We start from the raw sequence: 19,449 nt of genomic DNA, 5'->3' as shown, positions 1-19,449 counted from the left end.
GTTATTCTGAGTTTCTCAGATGTTAAGATTAGATTGGAAGAGACTTGAGAGAAAATCAGCCCAAAGGGATAAGCAGCCTAGATAAAAAGATAATGTTGTCAGTTGGATGACCGAAAAACTTAAAATCTGCATTGTATAATCAATGGACCACTCACAATGGTGCTGAGAGCTATCGATCTTAAATGCATTATTCATGTACACATCCTTCATTTAATACAGTTAACAGTATTAAATAAACTATTTTATACAATATAACTATATATATATATATATATATATATATATATATATATGCGATGTCAAAAAATCAGAGTATTGCAGATTATGTGGTGATACCTTTTTTATTGGACTAACAATATTTAAAAGACACGCTTTCGAGAGTTATCCTCTCTTCATCAGGTCTGAAGCAATACTCACTTCAGACCTAATGAAGAGAGGATAACTCTCGAAAGCGTGTCTTTTAAATATTATGTTAGTCCAATAAAAAAGGTATCACCGCATACTCTGCAATACTCTGATTTTTTGACATCAATACGGCTTAACCCATTTACATTATATATATATATATATATATATATATATATATATATATATATACATAGCTCACTTGCAAGGACATAGGATATTTATTTTAGTTAATCCAACATACGCAAATTTTCTTGAAATGGCAGTAAGTAGTATGCAATTGTAGAATATGTTTCTTGCACAGACAATGAAATCTGCTTGCATTCTTAAGAATATATCTTAGCAGAAACTCTGCTGCAAACATCTATTTAAAGCATGGGTCATTTCTCTTATTCTTCTGCACGGGCATAACAAGCTCTTTTTGTCAGCATGGTTGATCAAAGATCTTAATGTTGTTATTCCTTATCCGTTAGTACTGATTGGAAAAGACAGCTTAAAGGAGGTGTTCCAGGAAACATGAAATAAAAAGGATGTGTACTGAAAAAAATGATATCCTTGTGTACTTACCAGGAAGATACCTTTGCTGTTATAATGAGCACAAACTTTAAGATCTTTATATATACCAAGGCTTGTGGTTTTATGACTGATATTATACTAATATAAGATATTTTTCCTACAATTTTTTAAACATTTTTTAATATTAGCCAGCACAAAAGATAAATACATTTTGTGTCTCCCCCCCCCACTAAAATACCCGTTTTTCATGTCTTTGTGCAGATGGGTGAAACTAAATAATAAGTACTATGATTTTATCTTATATTTTTTTCTTACTGGTTGAAAACACTACTAAAAAAACCTCAAGGGCAAGAGAGATACAATGGATGGGACATGGACATCTAGTGCAATGGAAAAACTGAATAAGGAAAGGGCAAAAGAAACACTGTGTGGAGAGAAATACTATTTGTTCCCTACACATCGAATTGTTTGGTGGTTACCAAGACTACCACATGTTGACTAAGTAAATATAGTGCATTAATATTCCTATTAGGTGCAGAGGTGCACGTGAGAGTCCGAAGATCACACTACTGCTCATATTCCCAAGAGGTTTAGTAATAGAATTAAAACATTTTAAATAATGATTGTGTCCTTCATTTCAGAATAACCTTCTTGACAAATGAGTGATTTCACAGTCCACCAAATTACCGTGGCAGAGTTGTAATATCATATGATACCCACACCCAGTAGCCTAATGTCATGAACCACAGACCTAATCCCTCATCCCAATGGGAAGAATTTACAATGGAGTAAAGGGGGCATTTGTTCCAGGATCTGTGGGTGGGACCACCTTGATGCACAGACTCCCTCTCAAGCAGCAGAGATAATTACAGAAGCTGCTCTCTTTCTGGATATTGGTGTTGGCAGCCATCTGCACCCTATACTCACAGAATCTGCCGCTGCAGTTATGCTTGTGAACATGTTTTTTTCAGTACACTCATGTCCATACATTTTTAGTTGATCGCTATAATGTATAATGGGCCTATCTTATTCTATAATCAGTATTATAAGCAGAAGCCAGGTGGTTGTTGCCAGAGCAATTTAACAATGTATGTTCTTTGATCTTGTCATTGTTGAAGAGCCACTGTTGGCTCATCACCTTTAATAAGATACAAGATAACATGTATGCTGTATAGTACATTTTTCTTCTTAGTGTGTGTGATTATAACAAATAGACCAACACATTTCAAACTATTAATACTGTATCAATTTTTTAAATGTGTCACCTATAATCAACCACTTTCCATACTTTGCCAAACAATTAGGTGTTATTCATAACCCTCTTATTTATCTTGGCCTAAGTGCCCATGGTGGAGTTTCCTATTCCAACGCTCAAACAGAAACTCTTAACCTTTGCTAAGGGTCAACATGGCTTAGTACAATAGATGCTGCCCCTTCCAGGTTATCAGAGCTGATCATCACTGGGACTGAAGTAGCAGACCATTCCCACAAACTTATTTGCTTGACCCCTATGCCTCATTTCCATTCATGTAAACTCACGATTCTGCCTGAACGCTCCACAGATAAGAACTAATTGCTGGGCTTCAAGGGTGGCGTCTGAGCTCTGAAAAGGGAGGAGTCTCCTAAGGGCAGACTTGCCCAGGAGGGCCACCAGCATGGGTAAGTCCAAATTTTTGAAAAAAGGCACAAGGAGGCCTTGAAGAGGAGTGCAGCAGAATCATGTAATCCGATGTTCAGGGGCATTGCTAGGTCTTCCAAATATCCAGGGCTAGAGCCTACAGCAGATTTGAAAGCATTGAAGTCAGCTTTCGGAGTGGTTGCTGCACACACTGCACATACACTATATATACAGTATATAGATTGTATGCACACACACATAAATATTGGCGAAACATTTTGAAATTTGAATTATGATTTTTTTATTTCCAGCAGCCTCTGTGAAATATGCAACCATGTCTATCTGCATTAGACATTTTAACGCTCTAATATGAACAGTGCATAAGAATTTGCCCCAGCATCCAGATTGCACCTCCAGGATTTGCCCAGATTGCATCCACAGGACTTTTCCACACCCAGATTGCATTCACAGTGGTCGTCCCTCAGAGTCTCAGGTCCCCTTTTGAGTTGTGTAATTGTATTTATATGTAAATGTGTGTTAGAGTGAGTATGTGTGTTTATTACTGGGGGGCAAGATCCCCCCCCCAATTCTACCTCCTTAAAGACTACCGCTGCTGGCTCTGCCTCTTCGTGTGGCAGGCATATCCTCTGGGTGGCTAGCCTATAAGATCACGTGACTGTAATTGAGACACTGAGCAGCATTGTTTAAGTATTCACAAAACTATATAGTCTTAAGGGTGTTAGTTGTGATGTTTCAATGGCAGAGCTGGATTAAATAGCACCAGGCCCTTAGCAAGGTACCGACACCAATTCACAGCTGGTTCTCATGTATGATAATATTTTATTTTTTTCAACTGCATTGATGTAAGCAACCTTCAGGTGGCAGCATGACATATATTCTCCACCTGTTAAATCCAAATTATCTGAATTGTAACAAACCAGTTGAGGTCCTTGTATCCTGATCTGTTGCTGCTTGTACAATTGTACTAATCAATAATATAAAACTACCATTTGTGCTATAGAAGTTTTAAAAACAAGGTCTTTTTCACCCACATGTTGCTACCTCATTGTGTTTCTCCTTTAATCCTATATCAATATATCTTTTAATGTTTGAGGGAACACAGCATTCTGCAGTATGTCATCTCTGTTTGTTCCTGGGAGAGCTCTTTATCAGATGCAACCTTGGAAACGCGTGTACTGGAATAAGATAAGTAAATTGAGGATTCTCACTAGATATTGAATATAGTATAAAAGCAAATTTCCAGTCTTGTCTTGTTTGTTTGTTGTCCCAAAGAGTTTATCTTATGAAAGTTATGAGCTCTTTTTGAAAAATAAATACAGCAAGCCTTCATTAAATTTATGGTGTTAATAACAGGGTATCTCAAGCAGGGCTTGGGAGACAAATTACCATACCTGGGAACTTCTTGGCTTCTGCTACCTGGAGCCTTCTCTTGTGTGACGCGGCCAGGACTGCACACTGACGTTGGTGGGTGGTCCCGCTGACGTTGGTGGGTGGTCCCACTGACGTCAGCGGGCAGTCCCACTGACGTCGGTGGGCGACCCGGAGGATTCGGGTCTTGACCCGGAGAACCGGAGGAGCAGCGCTCACCCGGCAATGTCCGGGTCAAACCGGGAGAGTTCCCAAGTATGCAAATTACCTTACTAAACAGAGGGGAGATCTTCTGTATACGCAGGAGTAGGCATCAACATTGCTCATGGTGGACATTTACTGTGGTTTGCGGTGGACAATTTAATGATGTTCTATGAACCCTTGCAAACCTTGCCACAGACACTGGTGTCCTTGTATGGACAGTTTTCCCATTCTGTATAAAATGTGATTGTGTTGCAATTTTTCAAAAATGGTCTTATCACTATAGCAACTAATACAATGATTCAGTAAGTAGGCATGCACTTTGGTTTCTATGGTAATAAGACCAAGTTTGAAACTCTTCACCAGAACACTTTTATACATAATCCTCAATTATTGTTTGAACCATGAAAATATGTGTTTTGTGCTGATTTTCTATTCTTTTGCATGGACCGCAGCACATTTTATGGCTTGTGGAAAGTTTATCATTATCACAGTTAGAAAATGAGACTTCTCTCTCAGTCATCTCCTTACCTATCCTGAATGTAGGAACCATTCACATGTGCATTTCTTGCGCATGGCCAGACAATGGCAGTAACAGCAGCCAATCACATGCATGTTATCTAAACAGTGATATTTTGCTGCAACACATGTCATATTAAAACACGTCATGTTAAAATTGGATGTCTAAAGAAGATAGACTTGGTTGCATATTGCTGGAAATGAAGACATCAGAATTATATAAATGTTTTGTAAATATTTGTGAGTGACCACCTCCAAAAGTGGACTTGCTGCTATCCAGTCTGTTGTGGGCTCTAGCCTCGGCGACCTAGCAATCCACCTGCGGACCAGTCAAGTTCTTCCACACCAAACTCATCCAACCATGTCTTCATAGACCTTACTTTGTACACTGAGCACAGTGTATAGTCACATTAGGCATGTATTAAATACAAATGCAAGGAACAAATGTTTCTATCTATCTATCTACCTATCTATCTAGATCTAATAATACACGTATTTCTCTCCCTTCAACCCTAAAAATTATTGAGGACCTAAATGACTGCTTAACCATCTTAGATGGCAGCATCACTTATAAAAATGACATGGTAAATGTGCTATAAAACCAAATTAACATTAAGGTGAAAGGGACATGTTCACCTCCAGGCATTTGTCTGGTGTGACAAATGGCCAATCTGGGCCTGATGATAGAGATTTCATCACTTTCCTTTTTATGGTCCCAAGAAATGGTAGACCTGGGCTCAAAAGACAAAGGTTAGAAGCCATGGACATCAAACAGAGCAGGGAATGAAAGAAGCTTTATAAAGAATTAATTAAGAAATACTATATATAATCAGAAACCATCTTTATTCAGCAGCTTAACGTGTTAATGGCATAGGCAGGTACTGGCATTGTTACTTTCTGAGCCCCGTCGCTAGTGGAAAATGCATTGGGAGTGCAGTAGAGTCGGTGGTGGTAATAAGCCATCAGCAAGTACCAGTAATTAAAAAAGCCATGTTTCGGAGTAAAATACCAATGAAGGAAAAAGGACATCCTGTTGTTTATAATGAAGCGGCAACATTATATTTACTTAATGTCACTTACAAAATTGACACCTACATTTACATTTTTTTGTTTTATCAAATGTTTTTCTTCTTTATTTTAACCAAATCATTATTTGTAAAGCATTCCAGTATTCTATACTGACAAAAATACTTACCACCTTTTTTTACGTTGGGGCAAGTTTTTACGTAATATGGACCCATTCAAATCAATTGGTCCCTTTGGAAAGACCACTAAAGATGTGGATTGTTATGTCAAGTCACACACATTGATCTATGTACAGGGAGGGAACTCTTTATGCAATATTAGTAAGTGTACAAGTCAGTAAAAGTAAAAATAGTTACATTAAAAGTAAAACAACATCATCATAACTCGAAAGCCACAATATTAATATCCTGAAGTAATTAGAATAATTAAAATGGTCAGTCATAATAAAAAGGTCAAGGTTTCCAGAAGTCCAATTCCAAACCCAAGGATTAAGATTTCCAGAATTCAAGCGTCAAGATTTCCCGAAGTCAGCAATAGACTTCTGTGGTTGAATGTTGCCACAGAGGAGACATGTTTAAAATTAGAGTGTTTTCTTTACTCTTAGAAGCGATGATGATGTTTGCGCACTTTGAAGAAATGTATATCTACAGAAGAAAGCGTAGATTCCATTATAATCAGGCAGGCTAAGACAAGACAATTTGAAGTCAATAGGCTGCAGCTTCTGTCATCTCTATAGGTTACTTGTCAGGTTTACTTGCGGACGGTAATTCTTTTATCAAATGTTAAAACACAATAAGAAAGAACACTGACATTTTCTGAAGTTACTAGAAAAACATTTATTTTACAATTGTTTGTTAAAGACAGCACTCTTCACGCTGACAGGCTTGACAGCTTTTTCTAAGAAAGACAGATTTTGCCATTTATGTTTTGTATCTCTGATGAAATATCCCCAAGAAAATATTTTAACAATGCATATATTTATGGGGGGTTTTTTACAACAAAGCTATGCATATGGCTAATGTAAGACCCATTATAAGAGGAACCTTATGCTAATCCTTGCATCTATATATATAATGTATGTATCTATTATACTTCATCTGGTGGTTTGATGAAAACCAGATGCTTAAGCCAACAATAGCTGGGGATCCAGCAACAGATTGCATTACTACAAACACATTTTTTATGTTTTATGTGCTATAAACGTTTCACACAGCTAAGAACTAATGAAAGCACATAACATTTTGTAAAATTATTTTATTTATGTAGGATGTAGAATCAGGTATGATTTCATCTTATAATATCATGGGGTTACTAACCCCATGGCTGGCCTGACACCGTTAAGGTAGGACCACTCCGTTGATATACGTGTTTTGTGCTTGAGTTTTTTCCTCTTGTGGGTAAATTAATCCAATGGAGCTTTATCTATACCCCTGACATGTCCTCCAGAAAAACTAGGTGAGAGGTTTAGCAGCAAAACAAAGTATTTATCTTCCCCAGGTAGCAGCAGGGACTATGGGAGAAAATAGCAGGTCACTGACCTTGAAATGGTTCATGCAGCATGGTCAAGCAAAAAAGTAATATAGTAATAATAATCCATGCTGCCCCTGGCCACTGTTATTCAGGAGTGTTTACGCCATTGCAACCTCCATTGGAATGAATTAAGGTCTAAGCACCACATTAGGGTCTGTAGGGCTCACTCAACATACTCAATATATCACACCGCACACCCTTACCTGGAGCCCTTCCTTATAGCTACTCACACGCTGTGTGAGTGGGCATGTTATTACCATGGGGTCACATAACATTGCATTATGTGACCACACTGCAATCCCACTACACCCCCACCTTCGTTGTTGGCTCCAAAAGGCATTTAAGCTAACAGCACCTTCCCACCAGGAACTGGATGTGGGTGAGGCATGGGATGGTGCCTGTGCCTCCCATAGGGTATTTTTCATCAGTTTTAAGCACTGCCATTAACCTGACCAGGGGATGTGGATGAAGGTTAGTATGCTCTGGAACAACCCTCCTCCAACTGGCATTTGCATCTCACAAGCACTTGCAGGTTGCTGAATCTCCAAATTTCTTGCTTTCTCTAGCTTGCATCAATGCGACTCTGCCTTGGTTGTGTGTATGTGAATGGTGTCAATTTGCGTTCGCAGCAGCTGTGTTTTTTGTAGTTTAGTAAATGGCTCCCAACGAAATGGGTTTCTGATTTGGATTGTGCAAGGCAGCCACTATGGTACATTAGTCAATGTTTAATTTGTGCATTACTAGCCACTGATAAGAGGTTTAAGACGTCATCTGGGTAAGAAGTCATTAATGGCAACACTTCAATTAACAAACTGCAATTGAACTACCATTAGTTTTTTTACTGCTTTGTTTTTTTTTAAAGAGAATTGTACAGAGTTTTACACAAAAAAATCCTGTCTATTGCCTTGAGCGAATTCTGCTTCAGGTCATCTAAGAGTACCATAGTATTGATTTTGTGCTCTAATTCTCTTCAACACAATCTCATAATTGACTGATTATAGACTACACACCAGGGCTAAGGTTTGTTTTGATTTATGATGTGTATTAAACCATTTAGCAAACTGGCATGACAGTTGCAATACATCCTCTAGGCAAAGCAAAATATTGATGTTGATACTCAGGTGAGTAGCAGTGAGGTTGGCTTCTACAGTTATGATATGAGCAAGCTTGATCTCTGTTCCCAATGAAGCTTGTATATTTAAGTTATACTTCAGACATGGCGCTGTTCATTATACATATAAGATTAAACTTTATGATGTAAATAGATTTGGTACATCAAAACTAATATTATGAATAAAAGCCTAAAAGTGACTACTTTCCCCATATTTTGTGTCTATGAAATATTACATGACCTGGAAAGCTTTAGAACTGTATTAATGATGATAACATTAATGGATTATTAAAGATGGACTATGCTGGCACCTCAATAGTCTCTGTGCTTCAATGCTGTGCTGTCAAGAAACATAATAGCCATTCTCAGCATTGAAGTGGAGCTCTTAGGAATTATAAAAAAGTCTATTTTTATATTTTTAAAGTGCCCTCACCAGCATAACAACCAGTGAAGTTATCTAATAAACAGGAATATGTCACTTGTGTTAAGAACACTGTTAAAATACTGTGAGTCCTGACTTTACATCAGTATGTTACCGAAATCTCTACATTTTACAAAGACAGATAGGGAAGGTCTGACACCTTCTGGCCTGGGGGGCAGGTAAAGCCAAGTGTCCTCCATTGGCCCCTTGCATCCACAGTAACTAACATTTGCACTGGTGCACATATTTACACACACTCTCACGCTTATACATATTCACACACTCGCACTAAAACACACATATACACAATCATGCTAACACACACTTATACATACACACACATGCTAACACATAGACACTTACACATACTCAATTTCAATCAAACAGGTCTGTTTCTGTTACCTCAATCATTTTAATGAAGAATGTTGAGCATTTTCTGATAAAAATTGTCTCTTTGGATATCTTTATTGAGCATTTCATATCTTTCTCTTATTATTAAAAGGGTCAGGGCTATTTTTAACGTGGGACAAAGGGAGCAGCTGCCCTGGGTCCATTCTTACCTAAGAGACATTCAGAAAAAAATGCTTTAAAAGCCACAAATTATGGTACGTTATTTTGGTACGTTTTGTAATACGAACAAAATTCATATTGATTACGTACGAAAACTTGCACAGAAATCTAATTTAAAAATAGCTCAAGATTAGCTGATTTATTTTCTGCATGATGCATTTGTTTAGCCTGTGGTGTTGTAGGCATCTCCACAGCTGCTGTGTGTAAGAGGACATTGTGACATTTGCCATGAGCAGTAGGAGGGTACCACGCATTTACATAAACAATCAATGATAAAAATAAAAACTGTAGTAGATATTTTCTAATTACCAAATGTATTCATTTTTTGAAACACACAATTATGTCAGACAAGGACAGATATCTTAAGAGAGGTAAGATGGTATGTAAGTAAATAGGAAAGAAATCCCTGGCTACACATACACACACACTACAATCCTTCCCTTACGAAAAATTACTGCAGTTTTTTCTGAAGTAATACTGCAGTTTTTTGGACATGAAAAAACTGCAATACTGCACTTTTACTGCAGTATTACTGCACATTTACTGCTCTTTTACTGCAGTATTACTGCATATTTACTGCTCTTTTACTGCGCATTTACTGCTCTTTTATTGCAGTATTACTGCACATTTACTGCACTTTTACGTCATTATATTGCAAACCTACAGTTGTACTTCAATGTACTGCAGCTTTATTGTATTTGTACTTCCTTACAAAAATAACCAGTAAAACTGCAGTACAGTGAAGTACAAATGCAGTGAAACTGCAGTAAATGTGCAGTAATACTGCAGTATTTTTCATGTCCAAAAAACTGCAGTATTACTTCAGAAAAAAACTGCAGTAGTTTTTCGTAAGGGTATGGCTATATTGTTGGAGAACATACAGCTTGGTGAGTCCAAACAGAGCCGGCCTTAGGTGTTCTGGCGCCCTGTGCGGACTACTCCTCTGGCGCCCCCCCCATCCCAAAAAAAGAAAGGAATAAAAACTTGTAACAAAACTTGTAACAAAACCCCAATCACTATATACTACGCCAGGGGCGTCCAACATGCGGCCCGCGGGCCAAATGCGGCCCGCGAGACCTCAAGGTGCGGCCCGCGTAAGATCGGCAGCCAGGGCAACCGATCTTACACGAGCCGCACCTCAAGCCCTGCTACTTACTTGTGGGAGGGTCTTCTGGACAGCACAGAGGAAGCGGAGTTCACGTGACATCCTACTTCCTCTGTGCTTTAGCAGAGAAGGCAGAGGGAGGCCGCGCCCCCTGCTGAAGTCTGTGAGCGGCATCGAGGAGCTGCAGTGCAGGTAAGGGGGTGGGGAGGGTGTTTGAATGAGTGTGTGTGATTGAGGGAATGAATCTGTGAATTAATGATTATATGAATAAATGAGTGAGAGTGTGTGTGTGTGTGTGTGTGTGATAGCATGGATGTGTAAGTGCTGGAACCTAGGCATGATGGGACTGTGATTGCTGTTAGCAATCACACTCCTATCATGCCAAGTCCGCCAGTACATGCTGAAACCTGGCCAGCTGCCCCCCTTGTGTAGTGATGCTGCCAGCAGTATGGGGTCTGCACTTACAGCCACCCTGTACCAGCATGTACTGGCTGACTTGGCATGATAGGAGTGTGATTGCTAACAGTGTGATTGCTAACAGCAATCACAGTCCCATCATGCCTAGGTTCCAGCATTTACTGGATGGATGTGTAAGTGCTGGAACCTAGGCATGATGGGACTGTGACTACTGTTAGCAATCACACTCCTATCATGCCAAGTCAGCCAGTACATGCTGAAACCTAGCTAGCTGCCCCCCTTGTGTAGTGATGCTGCCAGCAGTATGGGGTCTGCACATCACTTACAGCCACCCTGTACCAGCATGTACTGGCTGACTTGGCATGATAGGAGTGTGATTGCTAACAGCAATCACAGCGAGCACAGTCCCATCATGCCTAGGTACCAGCATTTACTGGTTGCCTGGGTATGATAGGAGTGTGATGCTGTTAGCAATCACACTCCTATCATGCCAAGTCATATTGCTAATTTTGTCCAATTGTGTGTTACCTACTTTTATTAAACATGTGAGTTTTTATTATTATTTTTAAAGGTGGGGGTCATTTTCGGTTTTGGCTAAGTGAACCCTGAATGTTTTGGTCCAGAATTTTCATTTTAGTTCATCCCTAGAATTTATCTAGGGAATCCTGAATTTGTAGTCGCAAAACTTTCAAGGCCCAGAAATCGGTGAGAGGAAGAGTAAAGGTTTTGTGTTATTTACTTTATTTTAATCTGCATATTTTATTAAAGGCCATATTTTTTGTCACAGTGAAAAATGAGTGCGGCCCGCGCACGTATACAATTCTGATGAAGTGGCCCACTGCAGAAAAAACTTTGACACCCCTGTACTACGCCAAACACTGATGTGGTCTAGGCCTACCACTTCATTGTCTGGCTTAGTAGTAGGGATGCACCGAAACGAATTCTGGACTGAAACCGAAAGTGCAGCATTTACCTGGCCAAAACCGAATATGACCCCCCCACACCATAAAAAAATCTAACACTTTTATTTAAAGAAAGTAACACACCAAAATAGGACAAAACAATTAAATAATATTATATATATAATCACATTCCTATCATGCCCAGGCATACCCAGATTCCAGGATTTACTCGCAGACTTGGCATGATAGGAGTATGATTGCCCTATCTACCCCTTCTCACTCCCTTCTCCCTATCTACCCCCTTTCCCCTGTCTCACTCCCTTCTCCCTATCTACCCCCTCCTAACTATCTACCCTTTCCCTCTTTGAAGTTCACTTACCTTTCAGGAGTCCTGCGGTGGGGGTGCAAGGCCTCTGCCTCCCAGCTCTGTATGGAACAGTATAGAATGATGGGAGTTATAATGTACTTTTAGAGCATAATTAGATCATGAAAAAGACATTGGAAATGGTACAGCATAACACCCATCACTCTCACACACTTACCAATCCACACATATACCAATCCACACGCATACCAATCCACATGTATACCAATCCACACATATACACCAATCCACACATATATACCAATCCACACATATATACCAATCCACACTTACCAATCCACACACATACCAATCCACACACATACCAATCCACACATATATACCAATCCACACACATACCAATCCACACACATACCAATCCACACGTATACCAATCCACACATATACCAATCCACATACATACCAATCCACACACATACCAATCCACATGTATACCAATCCACACGTATAGCAATCCACACGTATACCAATCCACACATATATACCAATCCACACATATATACCAATCCACACTTACCAATCCACATTTACCAATCCACACATATATACCAATCCACACATATACACTAATCCACACATATACACCAATCCACACATATATACCAATCCACACACATACCAATCCACATACATACCAATCCACACATACACTAATCCACACATACACTAATCCACACATACACTAATCCACACATATACCAATCCACTCTCACTGAATGCTTTCCTACCTTTCCTCTTTTCTCCTTACAGCTCCTTTTCCTTCTCTTCGCTCCTCTTCTTCAGTTCTTCTGTCTTCTTCCGGGTCAGAGGGCACGGACAGCGGTGGGCGCGGCTTCAGTGTTGTGCGCCGGGATCTGACAACAAACCCCGGCGCACAGCAGCTGTTGCCGCACGGATCACAAGGGAGCGGTATCGGAGGTCTTTAACAGACCTCCGGTTCCCTTGAGTGATTTTAAGCCGGGTTCAAGGGAGATCCTTGAACCGGATTAAAATCACTCAAGGGAGCCGGAGGTCTGTTAAAGACCTCTGATACCGCTCCCTTGCGAGCCTGCTCCTCCAGCGGCGGACATTACTGTCCGTCTCTGGAGGGGTGCCGGGTGCCCCCCTGATGAGCGGCACCCAGTGCGGACCGCCCCCCCGCTAGGTACGCTGCTGGCGGCAGCGGTACGCTACGGTGGCGTCGGACCCCGCGGTCGCACAGGTCGCACACCCCAAAGGCCGGCCCTGAGTCCAAATTTCTATGCCCCTGCTCTCCACCAGTCTGTAGGTAATAGTTATAGGGTGTCGCTGATAATGTGTTGGTGTAGGAAACTAGACCACTGACAGAGGACACAGAGGGGCTATTCCCCTTGACAGAGGATCCAGTTTCATCTGAAAACCCTTCAAGTTATGCCAGCGCAGGAGCCATGCATGAAAGTAAAGAGGATTCATGTTTTTCACCCACTTTTCTTTCTTCTGCTTCACAAATACTGTCTTCTTTATTATTATTTGCATTGTCTAAATTGCACCCTTGCTTTCCATAAACGATCTTCTAATGTATAAAACCTAATTTTGCCCAGTAACATAATTCCATCATCGTTTTGCAGATTCCAGACTGACAGAAGGGATTAAATTTAGCACATTGTGTTAACAACAATTGTTAAAACAATTGCGTTTAACGACAAAATAATTTGTGCTGAAAGTGACCTCCCCCGGGTTAGCCCCCCCATATTAAATTTTTTTACAAAAGATCATGGCATTTGTTAGATCATTGTTAGATCAGGTTTGATCAACTGTTTTTTTCGTTAGATCTACTCTAAAATAGGCAATATTAACAATCTTTTTCAGGGGGGCTAACCCGTAGCCAGCCCCCCCTCAACAAAAATTTCAACAAAATGTTACTGATTATGATAGCTCTACGTTAGATCAGGTTTGATCAGACAAAATTTTTGTTAGATCTAGTCTAATTACTGAGATATTGCATATTTAATGAGGGGGGGCTGGCCCCCCCTAAACTGAAATTTGGATTTTTTTTAATGGATCTTGGTAGATATTCGTTAGATCAGGTTAGATCAACTGTTTTTTTCGTTAGATCTACCACGCAGGAGGCGGTATTCACAATCCTATTTTGTGTGCGGGGGATGGGTACACATACGGTCTGGCCCCCCCTCAACTGAAATTTGGATTTTTTTTAATGGATCTTGGTAGATATTCGTTACATCAGGTTAGATCAACTGTTTTTTTCGTTAGATCTACCACGCAGGAGGCGGTATTCACAATCCTTTTTTGTGTGCGGGGGATGGGTACACATACGGTCTGGCCCCCCCTCAACTGAAATTTGGATTTTTTTTAATGGATTTTGGTAGATATTCGTTAGATCCGGTTAGATCAACTGTTTTTTTCGTTAGATCTACCACGCAGGAGGCGGTATTCACAATCCTATTTTATGTGCGGGGGGATGGGTATACATACGGGCTGGCCCCCCCTCAACTGAAATTTGGAAAAACAATTATGGATTTTGGTAGATATTCGTTAGATCTGGTTAGATCAACAGTTTGTTTCGGTTGGAGGGACAACCCATATGTATTCCCATCCCCCCGCACACTATATAGGATTGTCAATACCCCCTCTTGTGTGATAGATCTAACAAAAAAAACAGTTGATCTAACCGGATCTAATGAATATCTACCAAAATACATGAAAAAAAATCCAAATTTCAGTTGAGGGGGGGCCAGACCGTATGTGTACCCATCCCCCGCACACAAAAAAGGATTGTGAATACCGCCTCCTGCGTGGTAGATCTAACGAAAAAAACAGTTGATCTAACCTGATGTAACGAATATCTACCAAGATCCATTAAAAAAAATCCAAATTTCAGTTGAGGGGGGGCCAGACCGTATGTGTACCCATCCCCCGCACACAAAATAGGATTGTGAATACCGCCTCCTGCGTGGTAGATCTAACGAAAAAAACTGTTGATCTAACCTGATCTAACGAATATCTACCAAGATCCATTAAAAAAAATCCAAATTTCAGTTGAGGGGGGGCCAGCCCCCCCTCATTAAATATGCAATATCTCAGTTAGACTAGATCTAACAAAAATTTTGTCTGATCAAACCTGATCTAACGTAGAGCTATCATAATCAGTAACATTTTGTTGAAATTTTTGTTGAGGGGGGGCTGGCTACGGGTTAGCCCCCCCTGAAAAAGATTGTTAATATTGCCTATTTTAGAGTAGATCTAACGAAAAAAACAGTTGATCAAACCTGATCTAACAATGATCTAACAAATGCCATGATCTTTTGTAAAAAAATTTAATATGGGGGGGCTAACCCGGGGGAGGTCTGAAAGTGACGTATATTCTTCTTAAAAATCTGTGAACAGCAAGATCATAGAAAATGCTATTGTTATTAGTGCGGAGACTATGCGAAAGGTTCAAACTTGTTTATACAACAACACAGATCAGTTTAAAATCAGTATACAAACATTCTCTTACATATTTGATTTTTTTTGTCTACATGTTATGTTTTGAAGAGCAACAATCCTTGGTCGTTAAATTGATACCTTCTCCCAAACCCTTGTTTGATTTTTCTTAAATGCCCATTTTAAGTACTTTCTGTGATTTTCCTAAAATGCCTTTTAAGGAACATTAAGAGAGGTATTAAGGACATGACTAGCCATTAGACATGTTCTGCTGGGCCTTTTTACCCTCAGATTGACATAATATACACTATGCATAGACGTCTGCAAGATAAAACAGAAATCCTTCACATACAGAGCTGATTGGGCATTTTGTTGAGCTGTAACAGTCCCGATAATTTGCTTGACCATCTCACAGGACTACTGACCTCAAAATAATGTGGTATGTAGTGCATTTCAACTTACCCTTCTTCTTCTTCATCATCAAATTTAATACAATAAAGAGTGGACCTCATCATGTAGATCAGTGTTAAGCAGAGATAGTTATATGTATAATAACTAGATTATAGAGTTTTAAGAAGTCTTTGTACAGCTGCTCTTTTTTTAACTCTAAAGGGTTATTTTATTTTTTTCTTTACACTTAGATTTGGGGAAGGGCTAATTATGGGGACATTTCCTAATGCAGATTCCTAGATTTAGGGTAAAAAAATAAACTTGAAACATTTTAACATAATATATGTAGTGTACATGCCCTTTTTAATTGTAACCCTGATAAGAAAAAAAGGATGTAAATATGTTAGGTAAAACTGGTAAAATGTGTTTTTCTTTTTTAAATTTTCCCATTTATTAATAATCATTTGTAGTAAATGATAGTATATCTGTATATGTGTGTTTTTCTCACAAAAGCCCTACCTGTCTTGAAAAAATGTATATAAATTGTGTGGTTAAACTAAATGAGAGAGGGGGAAATTATACCTGAAAATAAGATAGCAAAAGTGGTTTAAAAAACACTTATTATTATTATTATTATTATTATTAATCATTAATGTTTAAGGGGTACGGATGGCACGGACAAGCTGTTTGGGGGCACTGACAAGCTGTTTGGGACACAAATGGCCCTGACAAGCTGTTTATAACCAGACCTTACACACACACAGTCACACAAACCGACAAACACAGTCAGAGCCGGCCTTAGGCGTTGTGACGCCCTGTGCGGACTACTCCTCTGGCGCCCCCCCTTCACTACCCCCCCTCTGCCCCTTCAAACTACCCCCCCTCTGCCCCTTAAAACTACCCACCCTCAAACTACACCTCCCCTCTGCCCCTTCAAACTATCCCCCCTCTGCCTCTTCAAACTACCCCCCTCAAACTACCCCTCCCCTCTGCCCCTTCAAACTACACCCCCCCTCTGCCCCTTCAAACTACACCCCCCTTGCCCCTTCAAACTACACCCCCCCTGCCCCTTTAAACTACACCCCCCCTGCCCCTTCAAACTACACTCCCCCCGCCCCTTCAAACTACACCCCCCGTCTGCCCCTTCAAACTACACCCCCCCTGCCCCTTCAAACTACACCCCCCAATGATGTTTAATAAAGTTAACCCCCCCCAAAAAACGATGTTTTAATTTAAGTCCCGGGCAGGCGCCCCTGCTACCATGGCGCCCTGTGCGGTCGCACAGGTCGCACACCACTAAGGCCGGCCCTGAACACAGTCACATATACACATATCACACACCTACCTGGCGCTGGCTGCAACTTACACTAGCTACTGGTATTCTCTGCAAGCCCCTTTTGTCATATAATATACACAAAGGTAGCCTCTTTTAAGTGACCAGATGGCCCCTTTAACCATGTGATCAGCTAGCAGGAGGAGCAAGTGCGTGTCAGCAGTGGCATCTAACAGAAGGGAATGCTTTATTGCATTCCTTAAAAAACGGTGTATCCACACTAGCACTCAGTGCCGTTACACATGATCAGTTGGCAGGAGAATCCAGCGATGCTGGCTTCTGCCAACAGAGAAGAGTCCAGGCTGTCAATAGACACCATGAGCTCCCGTGTAGCTGAAGGACCTAATGGGTGTCAGCTTTTATAGACATATGGGTACGTCCTAAGGGGCGCAAAGTCTACAGTAAGCCCCACCTATCACACAACTAAATGGAACCCTTGCGTAGCTAGCCCTGCCCTTGTGTACGGATAGTCCAGCTCCTCCAAGAGCCTCTATCGCAGGTGGCCTTCCCTTGGATGTTCTCAGATAGGATCATGATTATACTATTGCAGTTGCTACGGCCAGCATACATTAACTATACATGTCCTCTATTGAAAGGGATATATGCTCAACCTACACATTGTAAGTCTAATAGAGAGAATAAAAACCTTTTAACATGGTCAACATTTTAATAGGCATTGTAAAATTATTCAGTATGTTTTATTTTAAATAACAGAGGTAGAAAACTTTATCACATGACAGGATGTAAAGATAAACACCAAGCAAAAAATGAAATGAATAAAATTATTTTAATTATTGTTCCCCTTACCAAAAGGCAACCTTGCATTACATATTTATTTTCACCATTAAGGCCTAAAAGACAGTCAGATGTGCATGAATGTGTTATGATTTAAGTGTGCTCTTTGCACCTGATGAGTTTTTTAAATGCTAGCTTGAAGTCATCATTGAAGCTAGTGTAAAGGAGGGGGTTAATTAGGGAATTCACATAGCCCAGCCATGTTAAAAAGTCAGCCACTTCTGGGGACACAGTGCAAAGGCTAAGCCCTACAACAAGTTCCTTTATAAAAAATGGCAACCAACTTATCATAAAAGCACCCAATATAAGTCCAAGAATGCGTGCAGCCTTTCTTTCTCGAGTACTGGATATCTGTTGTTGACGATCCCCAATCAGGTCAAGGTCATTATCATATGGTGGGGTCCTCACAGATGTGTTAATCTTTTCAAATTCCATTGTAGGGTCTGAAGTGGAAAAATCTGACACACAGAAGGTCTGCGTAAGTTTGCAGTGGGCAAAAGAGTTTTGGCTGTCGTTGCTCCTGTTACTCAAGTGTCGGCTTGAACCTCTCTTTTGGTAAAGGTTCTTTGCAGCATGATAAATTCTGTAGTACAAGATAAGTATCAAAGTCAATGGGATGTAAAATGCCCCAAAAGTGGAGTAGATTGTATAGATCACATGGTCATGTTGAATGATACACCTCGTTGGTGTACTCACATTGTGGTGATTTCTCCAGAACAATGGCGGAATAGAAATAAAAATGGATATTGCCCATACTGTTAATATCATTACTCCAGCTCTTTTGGCTGTTCTTTTCCTGGCATATTCAATAGCATCAGTAATTGCCCAGTATCGGTCGAGAGCAATCACACACAGGTGAAGTATGGAACAAGTACAGCAGGTCATATCAACACTTAGCCATATCTCACATATCACATAGCCAAGTGTCCAAGAATCCATCACTATGTAGGCAATGCTTAGAGGCATTACTAAAATCGCAACTAGAAAATCAGTAACAGCTAAGGAGCAAATTAAATAATTGGCTGGCTGATGTAATTTCTTGGTCATGCAAATCGCCAGGATGACAGCTGAGTTCAATAGCGTGGTGAGGGTAGTTATGATGGCCAAGGTTAAGGAAATGATCATCTTTTCAGTGACTGTTTTTGATTTGTTTGTGATAGTTTCTGCCGTGCAGTTTGTAAAATTCATCTTCTCCTATGAAGGGACAATTGTTCACTTTCTTGTTTTTTCTTTTTAGTACATCCTGTGTCTGATGGAATTTTACCAGGGGAAACCCTTGTTACGAGTAAAGCGTAGGTAATGCGAGTCTTTTCTCTTCTTACACATAGCTAGTCTGAAAGATACAAGCGGGTTAAACACAGATTAGTAATGCAATATATAAATATATCCAGTTGTTTTGAGATGTGCCATGTCA

The 19,449-nt window shown here is 40.1% G+C and overlaps 1 protein-coding gene across 1 annotated transcript; it reads right to left on the bottom strand.

Annotated features, from left to right (window-relative positions):
• Positions 1-18,128: 18,128 nt before the first annotated feature.
• On the bottom strand, positions 18,129-19,223 carry LOC149302486 (5-hydroxytryptamine receptor 1E-like). The gene has a single exon (XM_089482592.1). The coding sequence runs from the start codon at positions 19,221-19,223 to the stop codon at positions 18,129-18,131; it is 1,095 nt and encodes a 364-aa protein (XP_089338718.1).
• Between the last annotated feature and the right edge of the window lie 226 nt (positions 19,224-19,449).

The sequence above is a fragment of the Sceloporus occidentalis genome, unplaced genomic scaffold, assembly GCF_023333645.1.
Source record: "Sceloporus occidentalis isolate IW3139 unplaced genomic scaffold, rSceOcc1.0.p SCAF_19, whole genome shotgun sequence".
Taxonomy (NCBI): domain Eukaryota; kingdom Metazoa; phylum Chordata; class Lepidosauria; order Squamata; family Phrynosomatidae; genus Sceloporus; species Sceloporus occidentalis.
The sequence above is the reverse complement of the archived record's forward strand: the minus strand, read 5'-3'. Positions and strand labels throughout refer to the sequence as shown.

What these genes read in the sequence shown, in the direction of transcription:
- LOC149302486 (XM_089482592.1), bottom strand. Translation starts at nt 19,223, where the DNA reads ATGAATTTTACAAACTGCACGGCAGAAACTATCACAAACAAATCAAAA.